This window comes from Carlito syrichta, unplaced genomic scaffold (genome assembly GCF_000164805.1).
Source record: "Carlito syrichta isolate Samal-C Ts95f unplaced genomic scaffold, Tarsius_syrichta-2.0.1 Scaffold92606, whole genome shotgun sequence".
NCBI lineage: Eukaryota > Metazoa > Chordata > Mammalia > Primates > Tarsiidae > Carlito > Carlito syrichta.
The window spans coordinates 34,712-53,407 of NW_007036702.1; the positions used below are offsets into that span (position 1 = coordinate 34,712).

The window sequence follows — 18,696 nt, forward strand, 5'->3', positions numbered from 1 at the left end:
CTAAAGTGGGTAAGCTGTAATTAAATAAGCATTTTCTATCCAAGCTAGGTTGGCCCTAATGAGTGAGTCTAAATCCTTTTTTCAAGATCAAAATTGCCTTTTGTGACAGTACCTCTTTCCTAGTCTGTCCCTCTAATATGGAAGAGCACTTTAGACCCATGGCAAACGTGCCTAACAGATAAAGACAGCACATCCTGTGACTTGTTAAAAGTCATTTTGAGTACAGTTAAAGGTGAAAAGGGGCCCACGATGTGCATTTTAACAAGAATTTTATATGGCCTTGGTACACACGGTCCCTAGGTTACCCTGGCATAAATATTGGGCTACAGAATTTACTAGAAGAGGAAAAAACAAAATAGATCAGGCAAGCGGGGGTTAGGAGTGGAGGTGATGGTAAGAAGAAACCAGGAGGAGCTGGAAGTGGGTTTCAGAAAGGAGTTTTGAATAAGGGGCCAGGAGGAGAGACAATTGTGGGAGTGATAGCTATGAAAGATATTAAGAAGGACAAAGAGTTTAAAGATAGTTTGCAGGCTTTATACAAGGATGTTCTCCTTGGCATTTTCTTGTGAGGCTGTAGTAGAGATTTCAATTGTTTCTAATGTTTTTTCTTTGACTATTACTCTAGGCTGAAACCCATCACCAAGGAGCCCAGTTAGAGTCCCATACTACACTGACACAGACCAGATCATGTGGTATGTTTGGAAGTCAGACCCCATAAACTGTTTACCTGTCAGAGCTTTACCATAAAAAGAGGCATAACCAGGCCCTGAAGACTCGGACTCCCAATGGGACCCTATCATTCCGTTCTCTATGGTTAGGCCCTCGGTAGACCTAAGGAGAATTGCTGGGGCAGTGGGTCTGAGGAGCTACCTGGGGTCTCTCACAGACTGTCTTCACTTGTAGTGTTTACTTGTTTCTTCCTAATTATTTTCAAGACTGGAAGCCAGAAATGGATCTGAAAAGACAGAAGAGTAGATGAATTAGCACTGGGGTCATACCAAACACCTCTGGCATAAACTTTTCATTATCGGGTTAAAGGTGTCAGGAAAAAAATGCCAAAAGACTCTGAAATGGACAGAAAAGCTTATCTGTGTGGGTTATCTTGCTCTTTCACTGTCTATGAGCTACTTCTCCATTCTGTAGGTTATAGATGGCTGACAGCAACAATTTAAGTAATTCTTGTCCATGACATGCACATGAACTTCACCCTGCAAAGCACAAGTGATTCCTCCCATTCCCCTTGTGGAAGAAGCCAGCTGTGAAGCAGATTCATTTCGGTATCCCTGATGGCCTATATATGTGTATGTTCTTTGAAGTATCATTTTAGTTAGTTTTAATTTCTTACTATTCCCTCATAAATAAGTTAAATAAAATCTTTGATATGTATCCATTTTATGAGACACACGAGAGTTCTTATGTTTATATAAATATAAATATATTTTAAAATACATAATATATAAAATATATATATAATAAAATATATATAATATGTATTTTATATAAAATACATATCATATAAATACATACAAAATACTAGAGAATGAGCAAGTCTTTGGCATTTACGAAGTTGCGGTAGATATTTTCTTTTGCTTTTTCTTTACCAGGGAATGCTTATCTTATGAGGTCTTGTTGCTTTATAGCCAATACGGAGGCCTTTTCCAGTTACCTCTGAACAAACTTACTGGAAACCAATATTTTGAAGATTATCTTGTCAAGTCCGCTGGATCAACATTTAAATCACAAAGCTAAAAGCCCAACCATATACATGTGTTAATTTCCTCCCAATAGTCCTGTCTACTGCTGGGATACAAGGCCCACTTTCCTTTTGCCTCTCATCAACACTTCCTTAGTTTCAGATTACAACCCCAATCCCAGCCTTACCTTTGTGAGGTATACACTCAGTTTCCTTTTGACTTCTCCCACTGGCTGCTTTGATCTTTTCCTAAGCAGCTTTGTATGCAGGTATTGGACGCGCTCTCTCTCCACGCTGGGGTAGAAGGATGCTAACACCAGGATTTTAAGCTGCATCAGGATGGAGGACAGCAGTCCCAGCATCACTAATATCACAAGGATAACACTGAGAGGAACCCAGGTCTTAGATAGGAGAAGCGTTGGCTTCGGGATGCAGTTGGGTTCAAACACAGATATGTTAAAGGAAGAATCATGGATGATGTCTTGCGTTCCTTGCTTCTAAAATGAAAGGATAAAATAATCAAGAGCCATTCTACTTTTGTACTCAGTCCTTGTCATTCTTGATACTTCTCTGCAACATACAGAATTTATCTTCAAATATTCAGGGAGCTTTAGCTAAAAACAACTATAACATCTCCTTTTGTGGGTTGAAATTGGAGCAAAGGAGAAGGGATGCACATTATTTGTAACTATTGCCGTGTATCCCATAGTGGGTTTGGGGAGAAACAGTACAGATTCCCTTGAGAGAAGTGTATTAAATAAGTTTGTCTACTCTATCCCTTCTTTTGAAAGTAACAATGGCCATTAGACTGAAGGCTTTAAGATGGCAGAGAAATCTGTTTAACTTTAGTCTGCTGTTTTCCTAACAAATTTGACTACATAACTCATTTTCATGGAATACTTGTTCTACACTTTGTGGGGTTAATTAAAGATGGGGATAATCAGCTAAACTGGAAGAGAAGATTGTTCTGGAACATAGTCCTTTAAGACACTGTCATATCCCTCTATCTGGTCAAACTCCCTTTCAGTGGACCACAAGGTCACAAAGATTTTGAGGCACTAAACTACATTCTAAATCAACCTTAGGAGGGATTATTCTTATTTAGTGTACTATATCCCCTTTTGAATTGATGTGTTGACCCTCAAGCCTACTTCACTGAAAGAGACTCTAAAATTCTGTTTGTGGAGGTCTTAAAAATAGGAAATTTTCTCATCTCTCATGGATGCTCAGGAATGGGTGTCTTCCTTTCTTCTTGAAGGCAAGAAAACAAACCAGTTACTCTCAGCACTGACATAGAGGACTAGAGATGACTTTGTGCCACCCAGCCAAGCCACCCTCAGGGGACATGTGTGCTGATTCAGCTCTTTCTTCCCCTGACCTGGGAAAGTCATTTAATCTCTCGGTGGATTTGTTTTCTAATTTGGCAAAACAGGAATTAATGGACCAGATCCTGCCCATGAATAAACTACTCCCAGTGCAAATTAAACACCTTGGGGAGGAAGCATTAGGCTTAGAGATTGGATCATTTAGTAAGTTATTATCACCCTAGCACCACCGAGCCCTGGGGCCAAGAAAAGGTAAATGACTTCCCAACAAGAACCAGGACCACACCCAGAGGACACCCAGAGGTGCTTGCAAAGAACTTGGAAACACCAAACCTGGGACCTCAACATACATCAAGTCAAATCTATTATTTCCCCAGCACTGTGAATAAGTAATGAAAAACATTTGTGTTCCCTCTCCTTTTCTTTTATTAAAAAGACAGTCCGCTTACAATTAAATGGAGAGATTTCATTCCCCAGAGCAAAGGCACACACTCTTTTTTAATACTATTGAAGAAACAAACACATCGATTGAGTCAGTGATGAGAAATCCTGCAATAAGAAAGCAGCGGGTGTTCGATCTAGGAAGAAGTTATTTAGGAATTTAACTGGGGATTTTGCAGTTGGGAGTCAGGGCTTCTTAAGGGTTGAGTCAACACTTACTTGTATGGGTTTGGTGGAGGGTAATGTGGAGGACGAGTTAACTCTTTCAAGATGCCAAACAATATGCTAAATGGTACCCTGATGTTTTAAAATATGTTTACCTCTACAATTTGCTGAGACAGTGTTAAGTAATGAATGGAGGGAAGGCTCTGGTGGCAGACAGTCCTTAAAAGTTAGTGTGGCCAAATGCTCAATAAGTAGACACTGTGGTTGTTTTTTACTTATGCTGCCCACCCATGCAGGTAGCTCTACATTGGCCATTTCCCATTTTCTTTATGTAAAACATTTGTTTAAAACTGCATAAAAGCAGGAGAGAAATATTGGCAACACTTCGTGCCAATGTTTCTCCTCCTGCTTGACTTCTCCTTTGGAAATCTACAGCAGTGAAGAAGACCAGGCACCTCCAAGGGCATCCTGGGATAAGGGCAGGGCATTGCCAGTCATGCGGAAGCTGGCTGCTGGCAGCACGGTCTCCAGGCACGGTAGGAGAGATTTGAGAGGTGCCAGCTCTACTCACATCTGCTCTAATGCCCACCACCCTGCTATTGTTACACATGTATATTATGGCCTCTCCCTGCTCCCAGGACGAGAGTCTCTCAAGGAGGTCATCACACTCTAGACATCTTTGAATCCTCAGGACCCAGCAATGCCTTAAGATGGTGGGCTGTTTTTTGGAAGGCAGAACTTACTTTTTCCCTTTTTTCTAAAATGGGAAGACTTCACAAAACAGGCATGGGTATTGGCTGAGAGGGAAACAAATGAGAGAAAGCCAAAACAAGAAGGAGGGAGAGGAAGAATTGCGAGGGGAGGCCAAGAAAGGAGACCACAGGAGGAAAATGCAAAAGGAGAAAGGCCCTTTAACTAGCCTAGATCAAACACGTCTGAAATTCTTGCTTGGCTTTTAGTTGAAACACGACTTCCATTATCCACCCTGCTCCAAATATCTAGAGCAACAGGGTGCCTTGTAATTAACTGAACTGTTCAGAGGAAGCAGAGAACTCAGAGTAATCAACTCTGAGAAGCAGCCCAGGATGAGAATGGCGGGAGCTGGGGGACTCTATCTGCTGAGCCAGAGGAAAGGGGAGGAAAAGTGTGGACGCAGCAGGAGGATTCGAGGCCCTCAGAGATAGAAATGGAAAGTGGGTTTCAAAGCAGACTTTATAGGCAATGGTGCTGCCATTTCCCCTCTGTGACCTCCCCGGCAGCCGGCACAATTCGGTGAAGTTCGATAAAGAGGAGGGCAAATCACAGACGTGAAAACAGTTGATGGTGTTGTCACCAGTCTGACCTAGTGCACACATTGCATACACATGTATGCACATGCACACAATGCACACATGCACACACATTCCACACTCCACACTCCACCTGCTTCAGCTTCACAATTTCTTAGTTAAAAAAAAAAAGACAAAGTGTCAGACAATAAAAGACAGGATGCACAGAACCACAGTCTTCATTTGCTCTCAGCTGCGAGAGGAGAGAGAATACAGGAGGAAAAGTCAGATTCCTCAAGACACAGGAGGCACCAACTCAGAGAAAGACGCTGTCTTGGCTAATTAAGATTTTCCCCAGATCCATCTGACGGCGATTAGAAGTTAAATTCTTGACTTTGTTGTTTGGGTGAAGGGTTGAGAAAGGCAGTTCTCCATCTTGGCTGCACATTAGAATTACTTGGGGAGGTTTTAAAAACCTCTCAGCCCAGTCCAATTAAGTCAGAAACCCTGGAGATTCTGCAGAGAGGTACTGGTTGATTGGCTTTTTCAGCCCCATAGTGAGGCAACTCCACATCCAGGGTTAAGGAGCACTGGCTCAGAAGGTCATGGCTTTCCAACAACACCCAGGACATAGTTTCTCAAAGTGTGGTCCACCTACCTTGAAATCACATGGGGTGTTTTTTTTTATCAAAAATGTTGTCTCAGCCAGGCTCAGTGGCTCAGCCTGTAATCCCGCGCCTTTGGGAAGCTGAGGTGAGTGGATTGCCTGAGCCCGCGGGTTCGAGACCTGCCTGGGCAGCGAGACCTCATCTCTATAATAAATCAAAAAATCACCTGGGCATGGTAGTGCATGCCTGTAATTCCGGCTACTCAGAAGGCTGAGGCAGAAGGATCACTGGAGCCCAGTGGGTCGAGGCTGCAGTGGCCAGGAGCGGCCACTGCACTCCAGTCTGGGCGACAGTGTTAGACTCCAACTCAAAAAAAATAAATAAATAAAAGATGTCGTCTCATTTAAAACAAAATCTCCAGAAATGAAGGGCTGGTGCTCTGTATCCAATCTAGGAAATTCTTAAGGTTGAGAACCACTGACCTAATCTAGCTAAAAAAAACAAAGTGTAGTTAGGTAGCATTTTTTTTTTTAAAGTAGGTGCTACCTGGTATTTATACCAGCCCTATGATTGGGTTACTTAAGAGTCCCTTGTCAATAATCACCCTTTTAGACATTACACCGATGCACTGGGTCTCTCCTATGTTTGATAAGGATTCAGAATGCACAGAAAAGAAGTTCTCATTCTGAGGTGTCCAAAGTCTACTCACACGAGTCCGAGGGTGTGAGGAGAGCTGGCTCTAAACCTCAGGCTCTTGAGTTCACGTCAGATACTCCTGCTTGAGAATCAACTTCATGTTCAACATCAGAGACACCAATTCCCACATTTCAGTATTTGTTGAGTGTAAGAGGCTGAAAAGTGACCCCTCCAAAGACATAAGGTCCTAATCTCTGGAATCTGTTAATGTCACTTTATTTAGAAAAAGGATCCTTGTAAATGTGATTGAGTTAAAGATCTTGAGATGAAGAGATTACCCCCAATTGTCCTAACACACTCACATGCATTCTTTAAGAGAGGCAGAGAAAGTTTTTCCATACACAAAGGAGTGGGCCATGTGAAGACAGAAGTAGAGATGGGAGTGATGCAGCCACAGGCCAAGGAATGCCAGTGGCCAGCAGAATCTGGAAGAGGCAGAGTGGATTCTCTCTAAGAGTCTGAGAACGTGGCCCTACAAACAACTGATTTCAGCAAGCAACACCCATTTCAGACTTCTTGCCCCTAGCCCTATAAGAGAATAAACTTCTGTTGTTTTAAACCACCCAGTGTGTGATCATTTGGTGGAAACTAGCATCTGTAGAAAACTAATACAGACTCACTCTAACATCAGGACTTCAATTCGATGCAACCTACATTTGTTGAACTCTTTCTATGTATCTGGCGCTTTACTAGGTGCTGGGGATGCAAAGGTGCATTAGACACTGCCCTACCTCACGTTCACCATCTTTTGCAAGACAGACCAGCCAGTAGCCATGATGCCTTGTAACAAGTGCCTGTGAGCCCCTACCTCTCTGTGCAGTCTCAAGTGAACCTCCAAGCTCGGCAAGCTTTGAAACTGTTTGCTCACTGAGAAAATGAGTCTATACAGCAGATAATCTACAGCTGCAAACAGCACCCAGATGTAGAGATGGGTAAGTATGGGGAGGAAAAACAGTCCCAGGTTTTTCCTTTCTTTAGGAGTCAGCCAGAAAGACGGGATGATGACATACTTCTGCTTTTCCTTTTGGCTCAGTGGGAGTACACAGGGCCTCTGTTGATGCTTCTCCCTTTCATCAAACTGAACAAAGTGTCTGGTGATATAGATGTTTTCATACTTCTGACCACAAGGGCCTAAAAATCTCTTCATGAAGAGGCCAGTGCCAAGTAGGACCAGCAAAAACCCTGCGGAGGCAAGTAGCTTTTGACCCAGGGAGGACAATACTTCTGTGGCGGTTGTCATCTGGTATAAGACGCTCAGGACTTCCCCTTTGGTATCATTTAACTGTGCCTCCAGGATGTGGCTGGGACTGAAAAGAGAGACCGCCAGGGTCTGGTTCCAAGAAACAAGGTCATCAAGTAGACTGAGTGGAGTGGCAAGGCCATAAATCCACTGAATTGCCTCAATATATTTTTTCAAAAGTGGAAAATGTATGGAAAAGCTCTTTGCCCTTAGGTTGCAAGTCATACTGTCCAGGAGACCTTTAAAGTTGTGAAAAATATTTTCCACATGTCCAAAGATGACTATCCCTGTGCCAGCAGCAATCAAAGCGTTCCTGCCTTCACGCAGGCCACAAGAGAGAAAGACGAGAAGAATGAAACACCGTGCGTGCTTGGTGCAACATAGCAGGACACACATAATCATCCAGGTGGTGGTGAACGCTATGGTTGATGACAGAAACCAGCAGAAGGTCACAGAGAGGAGGCCCACTGAAATAAAAGCAACAAAACAGCAAACTCCCAAATGCTGGATAAAGTCCCTCCATCCAAGGCTTTTTGGAGACACAAAAATCCTCCAAAGACTTAGGAAGATATTGATGCCTGCAGTCTGGATACCCATTCTTCCTGCATCCCTGAAAGTGTAAAGGACACCAAGTTTAGAGGGCATGGTGGTAGACTGCTTGCAAAAAAAAAAAAAATTGGCCATAATTATTTTACCCCTCCCTGTGTCTACCCCCTTGCAACATGACTTCTCTGACAAAGTGAGAGAAATAGAATCCATCAAGAGGTGGGTCTTTTTCTCCATCCCTTGCATCTGGGCTGGCCTTGTGACGTCTTTGGCCAATAGAATGTGGCAGGAGTGACTGGCAAGTCTGAGCCTGCCTTGCTCCCACACACCCTTCTGGTACTCTGATGTTCACAAGTCCATCTGCATTCTCTTCTTGATGTGACTGTCATTATTCACCACCAATTGAGTGTTTTAAAGAAACACATACTACTCTCTTACAGTTCGGTAGTTCAGAAGTAAAATGGGTTCATAGTGCTGTAATCCTTCTGGAGACTCCCGGGGAGAATCTGTTTCCTTACCTTTTGCAGCATCTAGAGGCCACCTTCACTTCCCAGCACAAGGATCTTCTTTCTCCATCTCAAAGCCAATAATGTTGTATCTGTCATCCTTTCTGACCTTGGCTTTTATCTTTATATCTTCTCTCCACAAGACTCATCCTCTTGCCTCCCTTTTATAAGAACCCTTGTTAGCCGGGCTTGGAGGCTCAGCCTGTAATCCCGTGTTTTGGGAGGCTGAGGTGAGTGGACTGCCTGAGCCCGTGGGTTCGCGACCCACCTGGGCAACTTGGTGAGATCTCATCTCTACAATAAATCAAAAATTAGCCAGACGTGGCAGCGTGTGGCTGTAGTTTCAGCTACTTGGAAGGCTGAGGCAGAAGGATCACCAGAACCCAGCGGGTTGAGGCTGCAGTGGCCAGGAGTGGCCACTGCACTCCAGTCTGGGTGACAGAGTGAGACTCAAACTCAAAAAAAAAAGAACGCTTGTTAATACACTAGGTGCACTAGATAATCCTGGGAAATCTCCCAGTCTCAAGACCCTAATCACATCTGCAGATTAAGGGTAAGGTAACATATTTGAGGGTTCTGGGTTAGGACATAGACATCTTTGTTGTGGGTTTGAGGGGCATTATTCAACCAGCCATACCAGGTTGTACTGCTGGTTGATGAGAGGTCCCTGACCAGTCAGTCTACCAACAGCCATCCAACTGCCAGACTTGTGGGAAAGGCCACCCTAGACCAGTTGGTCTCCAGCCAGCCCACCAGCTGACCACAGACACATGAGTAATAATAACCGCTGATTTACTTTAAGTGACTTAATTTGGTACAGGCCTGGTAGGAGGTTATTGTTAACTGATAAAGACAACAATCCTATATCATAAGCCTTAATAGTTGAACCCTAGGCTGATGAATAGGCTGACCTGTCAATAAACTACATTATGTAAGATTACCCTTAAATAGTCATCTATTTTCTTGTGCTCTATACAGACCAGAAAGCAAACGAAGGGCATTCAGACTTAAATGTGGAATTGGACTGAGGCCATCGTGTCTCTGCTTTGTAACCATTGCTCTTTCCTCCTCTGCCCTTATCCTCCAAGTAGAAGGTAAGAAACATACAAGGAAAATCAGAATATGTTTGTCACTGAGTTAATTATCTCTTCTTTCCTGCCCCAGACCTGGAATAATTAAAATGAAGGTGCTACAGATTTAGGTCTGTTATGCACTCAGAGACATTTGGATTCGCTTGGAATGGCATAAAATAAATTTGGCATTCTTTGCTCTTGATTGAGTATCTAACAAGCATTATACCATATATATGAGGACATTGATTGCGTTTTGAAACACTCTTAAATCCCTTTGTATGTCTAATAGGACGGGGCTAGATTCATGGAATAGCTTAATACCATTAGAACCAGTGAATCACATGTGTCACATGAGAGACAAACCCAGGCCTTGACTGAAGGTGTAAACTGAGCACCTAGAGGTGAGAAGTGATTCTCTTTCTGTGTTCAGGCTGAATGAGGTTAATGAAGGGCAGGGATATGATGGAGGGAATAGGCATATTAAGAATAATCGTGTGAGCCGGGCTCAGTGGCTCAGCCTGTAATCCCGCGCCTGTGGGAGGCTGAGGTAAGTGGATTGCCTGAGCCCGCAGGTTCGAGACCCCCCTAGGAAGCGAGACCTCATCTCTACAATAAATCAAAAAATCAACCGGGCGTGGTAGTGCGTGCCTGTAATTCCGGCTACTCGGAAGGCTGAGGCAGAAGGATCGCCGGAGCATAGCAGGTCGAGGCTGCGGTGGCCGGGAGCGGCCGCTGCACTCCAGTCTGGGCGACAGAGTGAGACTCCAACTCAAAAAAAAAAAGAATAATCGTGTGTAAATGTCTCCAGCAAGAATAGAGGGACTTACAACTCCTACCACATAAACTGAGTGGAAATGCTCAGAGCAGAAAAGAGATATGGGACGAACTCGGGTGTTGAAGAAGGATCATTACCATGTGGGACTGGCCTTAGCAGGAATTCCAGATTCCATAGGAGGATTTTCTTACTCCATCAGGAGGAAAGAGTATCAGACTGGCCATTAAGACAGGGACCAGCAAAAGGCCATTACTCTTTTTCCCGGAAAGCTTTGCTTGCTTTTGGAATCAGAAGTTGGATTGAAGGTTGAAGACAGAGTCGACTGTGACCATGGGTCCCTATGCTCCTGAACTGTCCCCAGCACTGCCGACCCGAATCAGATCTGCTCCATGGCACGGGCAGGATGCCTCGCCAGGCAGGAGGGCAGTAAGCAGTGAGCAAGATGCCCAGCACCAGAGCAGGTCAGGAGCTGCTGCCTCTCCTCCCACGCATGCTCCCATGCACTTTCTTTGCCATTGCTTTGGATCCGACCTCAAACCGTTATTGACCAATGGACACCCGAATACATGCTAACTGCCTATTTTATTTTAGATATTTTTCATAAAGCATCTTTCCACTTGCCCAGCCCCAAAGCCTGAGTGTGCTCTTTCCATTTTGTGCAGTGAAAACTGAGGCTTCAAGTGCTTACTGAAATTTGTCAGTGATCACACAGAGTAGATGGGACAGGGAGATTTACACCAGGTCTCCCTGACTCCTGGGTGGTCCCTCTCCCCTGCATCAGGCCCGGATTCCACAACTCTGGGTTATATGACAGGATGCTTAGCTCATCGAGTCTGTTCCTGCTGGAGACACATTACACTTTCTGTATCTGCTTCTGCCAGTGACTGCTTTTAAGAGCTGAGTCGTATATCACAAGCCCATTTCCACTATCTGCTTGTTTTTTGCTTCTGCATCAAAATAGTTGACTCTAAAAGGATATGTTTCAAATGAGCAAATCCTTCTCTAAAGTAAATCAGAAATCCCAGCTATTTTATTTTTTTGATTTCCTTTATGAGGCACAATTTTGCTTGCTTCCTAAAAAATTAATAATGTGTTCTCTGGATTCATTTTCCCCTTCTCTTGCCTTCGTCCTTATACAGTATGTTCTTAATACAGACATTTCTCTAAAAGTATGAAAGAGATTTATTAAAATTTTAACATTCTGCAATCAACTCTTAGTTAATATCAGTTAACTAAGATATACAACTGCAATTTTGTCCTGTAAGAGGAACATGTTTTCTTAACAACCAACAGCTCTAATATTATCTTCCTTGTTTTTGTGCTAAAAACAGCACATCACCCAAAGACACCACAACTTTCTGCAGTGAGAAGACTGAAGCCATCCTCTCCTATTTTGGTAGCTCAAACCATGAAGCAGAGTTTAGAACGATGAGCCCAGACATGTGCCAGCCTGCATTTCTGGCACCATGAGGTGTGGCATTGATTTCTTTTCTGTTCCTTGTTCTCCCTAATTGAATATAAGACCTGTCTGCTCTTTCCTGGTGAGGTTTAATGAGGGCAACTTTAGCAAGCATCTTGAGACTCCCTGGATATAATGTGCTCAGTCAATGCAATCCATTTCTTATTTCTTGCTGCCACACAAAATTGAGAACTTCCAGATTGCTCTTTAGGCAAAGATTGAATGATCAGGTTGGTAAGAGGCTTGGAGACAAAAGTGGATTACACCACACCCCAGCTCTGCGATGCCATCCATGCCTCCTGTAGGCCTCTGTTGTTTCCTTCCACTCCTATGGTGGTATGGCCATACTGCTGATCTTTCTTTGGATATTCTCAATTCTTTCCTTTTTAGGCAAATCAGTGACTCAGAATTTTGACAAGCTAAGCAGCTGGTTTCTTTCTCACAGACTTTTTTAAGCAGATACTCAGATTCCTAAGTGTTCTTTTTAAAGCAGGAGGGAATCTTATAGCTCACAGTCTCTTAGACTTGAATGCGTAATCACTGGGGGACCCTTGTTAAAAATGCAGTGTTTGATTCAGAAGGTCAGGGTGGCACCTGAGATTCTGCATTCCTAACACATTCCCAGGTGCTGCTGAAGCTGCTCATCTGAAGACCAGCCCTAAGGTAGCAAGCTCGAGGATTTGGCCCTGTCTGATAGAACTTCTGTGATGTCAAACATGTTCTATGCTTGCACTGTCCAACATGGTAGACACTAGCTACATGTGACTATTGCACACTTGAATAGAGCTAGTGCCACTGAGGGATCAAATTTTTAATTTTATTTAATAATTTAAATTTAATTTAACTACAATTTTATCTTATTGTCATTTTTAATATAGATAACAAGTAATTTACATTTAAGTTATGGTTGGATCAAATTTACATTATTAACATGTCAATGCATCACTGATGTCTGTGTCTTGGAGAGCACAGATCCGGGTGACTATGACTGACACCTAACTGGATGATTTTCACAGTTGAGGAAAATAAAGTCTAAGGAGGCTAAGGGGTTTGCCAAGGCCAACCTGGCATCAGGAAAACTGATGAGACCTTAGTTTTCCATCACTCAGTGACATATTTCCTATCACATTCACGTCTCATCTCTGACTTTTCATAAACCTTGTTTTAAAAATCCTACTATGATGCCTGGGTAAAGAAGTTAAAGTTTCCTACACACCTGCCAGAGTCTGCTAGTACTGCCATAATAGACTAGCACAGACTGAGTGGCTTAGACAACAGAAATGTATTTCTCCCAGTTCTGGAGGCTGGAATCCCAGATGAAGGTCTGGCAGGGCTGGGTTCTGTGAGGACCCTCTTTCTGGCTTGCAGACAGTTGCCCTCTCTGTGTGTCCTCACAGGACAGAGAGTGAAGGACAGTGAGCTCTCTGGTATTCTTTCCTTGCCATGCTGAATTCCCTTTAATTAAGTACAAAGACTTCTCCAACATGTCACCTAGAAAGCATTTCATCCACGGCTCTGTTTGGCCGCCAGTCTCTCATCTCTCTCCTCAGCAATGGTGCGACTGTTACCTTTTCCTCTTAAGAGTCCTGTAATCCCAGCACTTTGGGAGGCTGAGGTGAGTGGATTGCCTGAGCCCGCGGGTTCAAGACCCATCTGGGCAACTTGGCGAGACCTCATCTCTACAATAATTCAAAAGTTTGCCGGGCGTGGTAGTGCACACCTGTAGTTCCAGCTACTTGGAAGGTTGAGGCGGAAGGATCGCCGGAGCCCAGCAGGTCGAGGCTGCGGTGGCCGGGAGCGGCCACTGCACTCCAGTCTGGGCGACAGAGTGAGACTCCAACTCAAAAAAAAAAAAAAAGAGTCCACTAATCCCATCAGATAAGGGCTCCACCCTGTGATCTCATTTAATCTTAATTACTTCCCTAGAGATTCCATTTCCAAATAGAGCCACATTGGCAGTTGGGGCTTCATCACATGAGTTGGCAGAGGACACAAACTTTCAGTACATAACAATGCCCCATTGGCCTTCAGTCACCACAGAATACATAGTTACAGAAGTGGACAGACTGTAGCTTTTGCCAATACTATTCTCTATTTTGTATCAATATAATTATCTATTATTAGTGAAATGCTACTAATAATAGATAATAGTTAGCAATTTGTTGCTACATGCCTGACCACTGTTATAGCATCTGCTATATCTGATTTCTAATCTTCACAGCAACCCTGTACTATTGCATCTATATCTTTTTAGATGAGGAAACTGGGGCTCAGAAAGGTTAAATAACTTGATCACGGTCACACACTAAATAAATAGAAGAGCCAGAATTCTAACCCATGTTTAAGTGACACTGAGGTCAGGATGGGCAGTTCCTCAGTCCCTCTTTGACATTATCTTCAAAGAGTAGCTTCTAAATTTGGTTGAAATATATTCCCAGAATTCCAGTCATACTGAAATACAGATTTAACAATCCAGGTGTATGACTGTAATCTCAGCATCTTGGGAGATGGATCGAGGCAGTCACTTGAGGCCAGGAGTTCAACATCTGCCTGGCAAAATTGCAAAACCCTGTTTCTACAAAAATATTTTTAAAAGTTAGCCAGGCGTGGTGGCACATACCTATAGTCCCAGCTACTCAGGAGGCTGAGGTGGGAGGATCGCTTGAACCCAGGAGTTTGAGACTGCAGTGAACTATGATAGCACCACTGTACTCCAGTCTGGGCGGCAGAGTGAGACCTTGTCTCTAAAAACAAACAGTAAACAATGCTGCTATGAGCACTTACACTGTTAACCATATCCAGTGTCCTCCCCTTTCTGAACCTTCTGGAGCTGACTGCAGATCTACTTTCCACAGCGGACACTTGCTCAGCAGCTACTTAAGAATACCATGTTTTACTTAGAGACAATTACAGCTCACCCTTGTTCATGCCTTAAACCAGGGCACTCTGGGCATCGGTCATCCTGGTCTGAGGTACAGGCCCAGGGGCCCTTCTTCCTGCCTGAACCATCTCTCTTAGGGACAGGGGAAGAGAGGCGCATCCATTGTTCGTCTCACCTTCCCTGTTGAGCTGGGGTCAGGGTTGGAAGTACATCAGGACAGTGCAGGCATCTCTCAGCATTCCAAGTGCCTGCATGGTTCAGACAAGCACTGAAGAGTGAAGGAAATAAGGAGATACAGATACTCCTTGAGGGGGAGGTCTGTGGGGGATGATGGATGGGCCATGGGTCTTTGGGGATAAAAGCCTGTGCCCCCATTTAAATTGCAGGGCGGCAGCCCACAGCCCAATAGATTTTCTTTAAGGCTCTCTATAGGCCCAGTTGTCTGATTTTCTGGATTTTTTTTTCCAAGTCAGAAATGTAGATATTTTGGGTGTCATGTTCAGATTTCTAAAAAAACTATGTTGGCTCAAACTATTTTTAAACCTGCTGACTGGCTGACTTTGGCCACAGATAGTCAGTTTACAACCCTTGTTTGTGAGGTGATGTTCACAGGGCTCCCTCCTCTCCTCTCTGCCTTCTTCTTACCTTAGTCTTCCCCTTCTTTACTCCTCTGAACTACCTCCCCCCCCCCTTTTATCCTTTGAAACATTTTAAAATCATGCTATATGTCAATTTCTGGTCTCACACATAAAGGCTTTCTCTATGCCTTGAGAATATTTATTTTTGTCCAAAGATTTCTAACTCTATTTTATTCCCCTCTCTTGGGCTCACTGGATTGAGTCCCTCCCACTGTCTCTTTGTCATTTTTTTCCTGGCAGCTTTTAAAATTTACCTGATCCCCTTAACCTATAACTTCTCCTTATTTTGCCTCTATTACCGATACTGTTTATTTCAGACTCAACATCCTTGTTTCTCCAGGATGAATCATCTGCTTTTACCAACAGCAATATCCCAAGAGTAATGACCACCTTCTTGCTTTCATCCCTAAACCACAGTCTATACCATCTCTCAGGTGGGGAAGTCTCAGTTGGGGTCCACAACAGTGTCACCAAGAGTCCTATCTCTTTTTCATGGGGTTAAGGCAATTTTTGTGCACCTGGGTGGGAGAGAACAAGGGAAAGAACAAGGGTGGAAATGAGAAGCCCTGGTCTGATCTGAGAGTCCCACAGAGCTGAGCAGTGCAGTCTGTGCATCAAGCCTGAGCCCACATTTATCTGCTTTTTTGTGTGTGTGAGTTGGGTCTCATACAGTCACCCGGGCTGGAGTGCAGTGGCACAATCATGGCTCACTGCAGCCTCAAACTCCTGGGTTCAAGCGATCCTCTAGCCTCAGTCTCTCAAGTGGCTGGGACTACAAGCGTGTGCCACTATGCTAGCTAATTTTTTGTAGAGACAAGGTCTCACTATGTTGCCTAGGCTGGGCTGGAGCTCCTGGGCGCAAGCGATCATCCCATCTAGGCCTCCCAAAGTGCTGGGATTATAGGCATGAGCCACTATGCCTGGCCACATTTACCTGCTTTTATTTAGGGCTGAGCTGTTGCCACAGGAAACAGAAATAGCCAGACTTTCACTCAACCCTGCACACACCAACCAGCATGAACCACTGTGAGGTGCACAAACCTCACTTGTTTTCAGAGGAGAATTAACATCAGTGGCAGCATCAAGAGCCCTGGCAGAGAGGGCACAGGGCTCCCAGAGCTCTGTATGTCCACCTTGTTGGTAAGTCAAGGAGGTCAGCATTCCTGAGCACTTTTCTCAGAGCATAAATCAACTCTGTAGTTCCATCTACTTGGAAGGCTGAGGTGGAAGGATCACCTAAGCCCAGCAGGTCGAGGCTGTGGTGGCCATGAGTGTGCCACTACTCCAGCCTGGGCAACAGAGGGAGACTCCAACTCAAAAAAAGAAAAAAATGAAATCAACTCTCAAGCTGCATGGTCCAGTCAGCAGCCACAACAAATGGAACCGTGACATAACACTGAGAGCCTCCGTGTCTAACATTGGCCCGTTCTAGGAGCTTTTTAGACTGGGAGATAATGAGGATGCACATCACCAGTGCAGCCTGAGAGATGGCAAACAGAGACTCACAGGCTCGCTGCTGCTGCAAGTATAGGAGCAGTGAATGTGGCCTTCTCTAGAGGAGAGACCTGGGGGCCATGACCTTAGGGCTGTTTCATTGCTCCCAGCTTTCCCCCATGCAGAGCCCTCACTGCATCGGACATCCTGCCGTTTCCATGAAGTGAGACCAGCTCACTCTGACCTGCTCCTTTGCAGAATGGCTTACGCTCAGATACAAGCCAATGGCTCATGCCCAGACACAGTCCACAGATGCCGGGGGAACAATGAATCCAAACAGACAATTGCTCTGCTATCTGGGCTCCTCCAAGGAGCACTGCCAGTCCCCCGTGAGGGCCTGACCTGAGCCCACCAGCCTCACTCGCCATCTTCATGGCTTAATGTGAACCCCATTTGAAGGAAATTCAAACCAAGGGTAGAGAGGAGTAGGAAGAAAGCCCTGTGCAGGGGGTGGGGCCACCTGTGCCCCAGCCTGCCTCCACCCAGAACAGGTCACGTGACATGGATAGGCCATCTTGCCTCCTGAGCCCTCGGGTCCCTCGGTCTGCCTGAGTTCTCGGGTCCCTGCTAGCCCCCACAGCCTCTGAAATGAGAAATGCAGAGAGGAGCAGAGCTGGCTGGTGGCATTGGCGTTCTGCAGTCACTCTGAGACAGAACATCAAAGCCTAGCACCTGTGAGTGGGACAAAAGAAGAATGGAGGGCTCCTTTTCCTTTTCATTTCTTTCTTTCTTTCTTTCTTTTTTTTAAGCTCTTGCAAACTTATCACTGGGTTCAGAACACATTGTTCTCTGACTGCCAAAATAGCCGGAGCAGGAGCAGAAGCCTCCATTGGCGGTGGAGTGAACTCCTCATCATTTTGTTTTCACCGTCCTTGCCTTGGGAAAGCCAGCGAATGCTTTACTCTGTGAAAGCAACCTTCACACAAGAAAGGGAAGATTAATGAAAGCTCCCGGGTAAACAGAATAGCATTTATGGAACAATTCAGCCCATCACCGCGCATGCCAAGAGCTCTTGTCAGGGAAGCAGGGCATCGCTTCCTCAGCAGGACTGGGTTTGGTTAAGGGGATTCGATCTTCAAGAGCAGGGGAATGGTGTGAGTTTACACAAGCTCCTCCAGCTAGTGGACATTCATCTTTCCTGAGAGGAGATAATTCAGTTACCAACATGAAAAGGCTTTCTTCCTGGTATTTCTGTTGGTGTGCAGATTGAGTAGAGGAAGAGGCCTTAAAGTATGCTCTGGTTGCAATCATTTATTCTAATTTAGTAGTACTTTTTTAAAAAAAGCAATTTAAAAAATAAGATTATTCTGAAAGTTTACTTACGGTTTTCTCTCAGGTTCTTCTTTAAATGCAGAAACACTTCCCAAGGGCCGTGAGTCTTGATATATAGCAGGAAAAAAAGGAACCAGAAGTGACAAGAGAGTCACATTGCCATGAATCAATCTCTTTATTTCCATCACATAGTGACTAAGTCATTTAATGTCAACAAAGGGTGAAACCAATACAAAGGAACAGCATATTCCTTTCTAGCATTTTCCTCAGAATAAGTGTTCTAGAAATCAGTTCTAGAAAACAATGAAATAAGGGTATTTTCAAACACAAGGGAGTGAGCTGTGAAAGCTTGGAAGATCTCCCTCTTTCCTCCTCTCTCTCACTCTCACACCCCCAACTCCCTCCTGGATCATGGGAAAATGACAAGCACTGGTCACACCCACCTCCCATCCACACTTGAAGAGACTAAAGCATGTAGAAACTGCCTTTGCACAGATGACCCCAGACAGGTCTAATAATTCGTGTCATGCTCTCCATCATGTATGGGACTTTCCATCTTAGAAATTTAGCTTCCAAGTTAAGAGGACCAACCTATGACTTTTCAAGGAATTAAGAA

General features: G+C 44.3%; 1 protein-coding gene across 2 annotated transcripts; it reads right to left on the reverse strand.

Moving 5' to 3' along the window:
• Nucleotides 1-385: 385 nt before the first annotated feature.
• DCSTAMP (dendrocyte expressed seven transmembrane protein) lies at nucleotides 386-18,388 on the reverse strand. 2 transcript variants are annotated; one of them, XM_008060411.2, is made up of 4 exons: nucleotides 18,132-18,388; nucleotides 7,005-8,046; nucleotides 1,882-2,190; nucleotides 386-955 (listed from the first exon to the last, which is right to left on the reverse strand). In XM_008060411.2, exons 1-4 carry the CDS (start codon nucleotides 18,263-18,265, stop codon nucleotides 881-883), a joined length of 1,560 nt encoding a protein of 519 aa, XP_008058602.2. In that variant the 5' UTR covers nucleotides 18,266-18,388; the 3' UTR covers nucleotides 386-880. The 2 variants fall into 2 exon arrangements, with proteins under 2 accessions (XP_008058602.2, XP_008058610.2); XM_008060419.2 differs by lacking the exon at nucleotides 1,882-2,190 and having other exon boundaries at nucleotides 7,207-8,046.
• Nucleotides 18,389-18,696: the final 308 nt, after the last annotated feature.

Excerpts from the sequence above, each read along its gene's own strand:
- DCSTAMP (XM_008060411.2), bottom strand. The coding sequence starts at position 18,265 with ATGGAAATAAAGAGATTGATTCATGGCAATGTGACTCTCTTGTCACTT. Across the intron at positions 8,047-18,131 it reads GAAGAACCTGAGAGAAAACC|GGATGCAGGAAGAATGGGTA; the intron begins GTAAGTAAACTT and ends TTACACTTTCAG. Across the intron at positions 2,191-7,004 it reads ACTTGAGACTGCACAGAGAG|AAGCAAGGAACGCAAGACAT; the intron begins GTAGGGGCTCAC and ends CTTTCATTTTAG.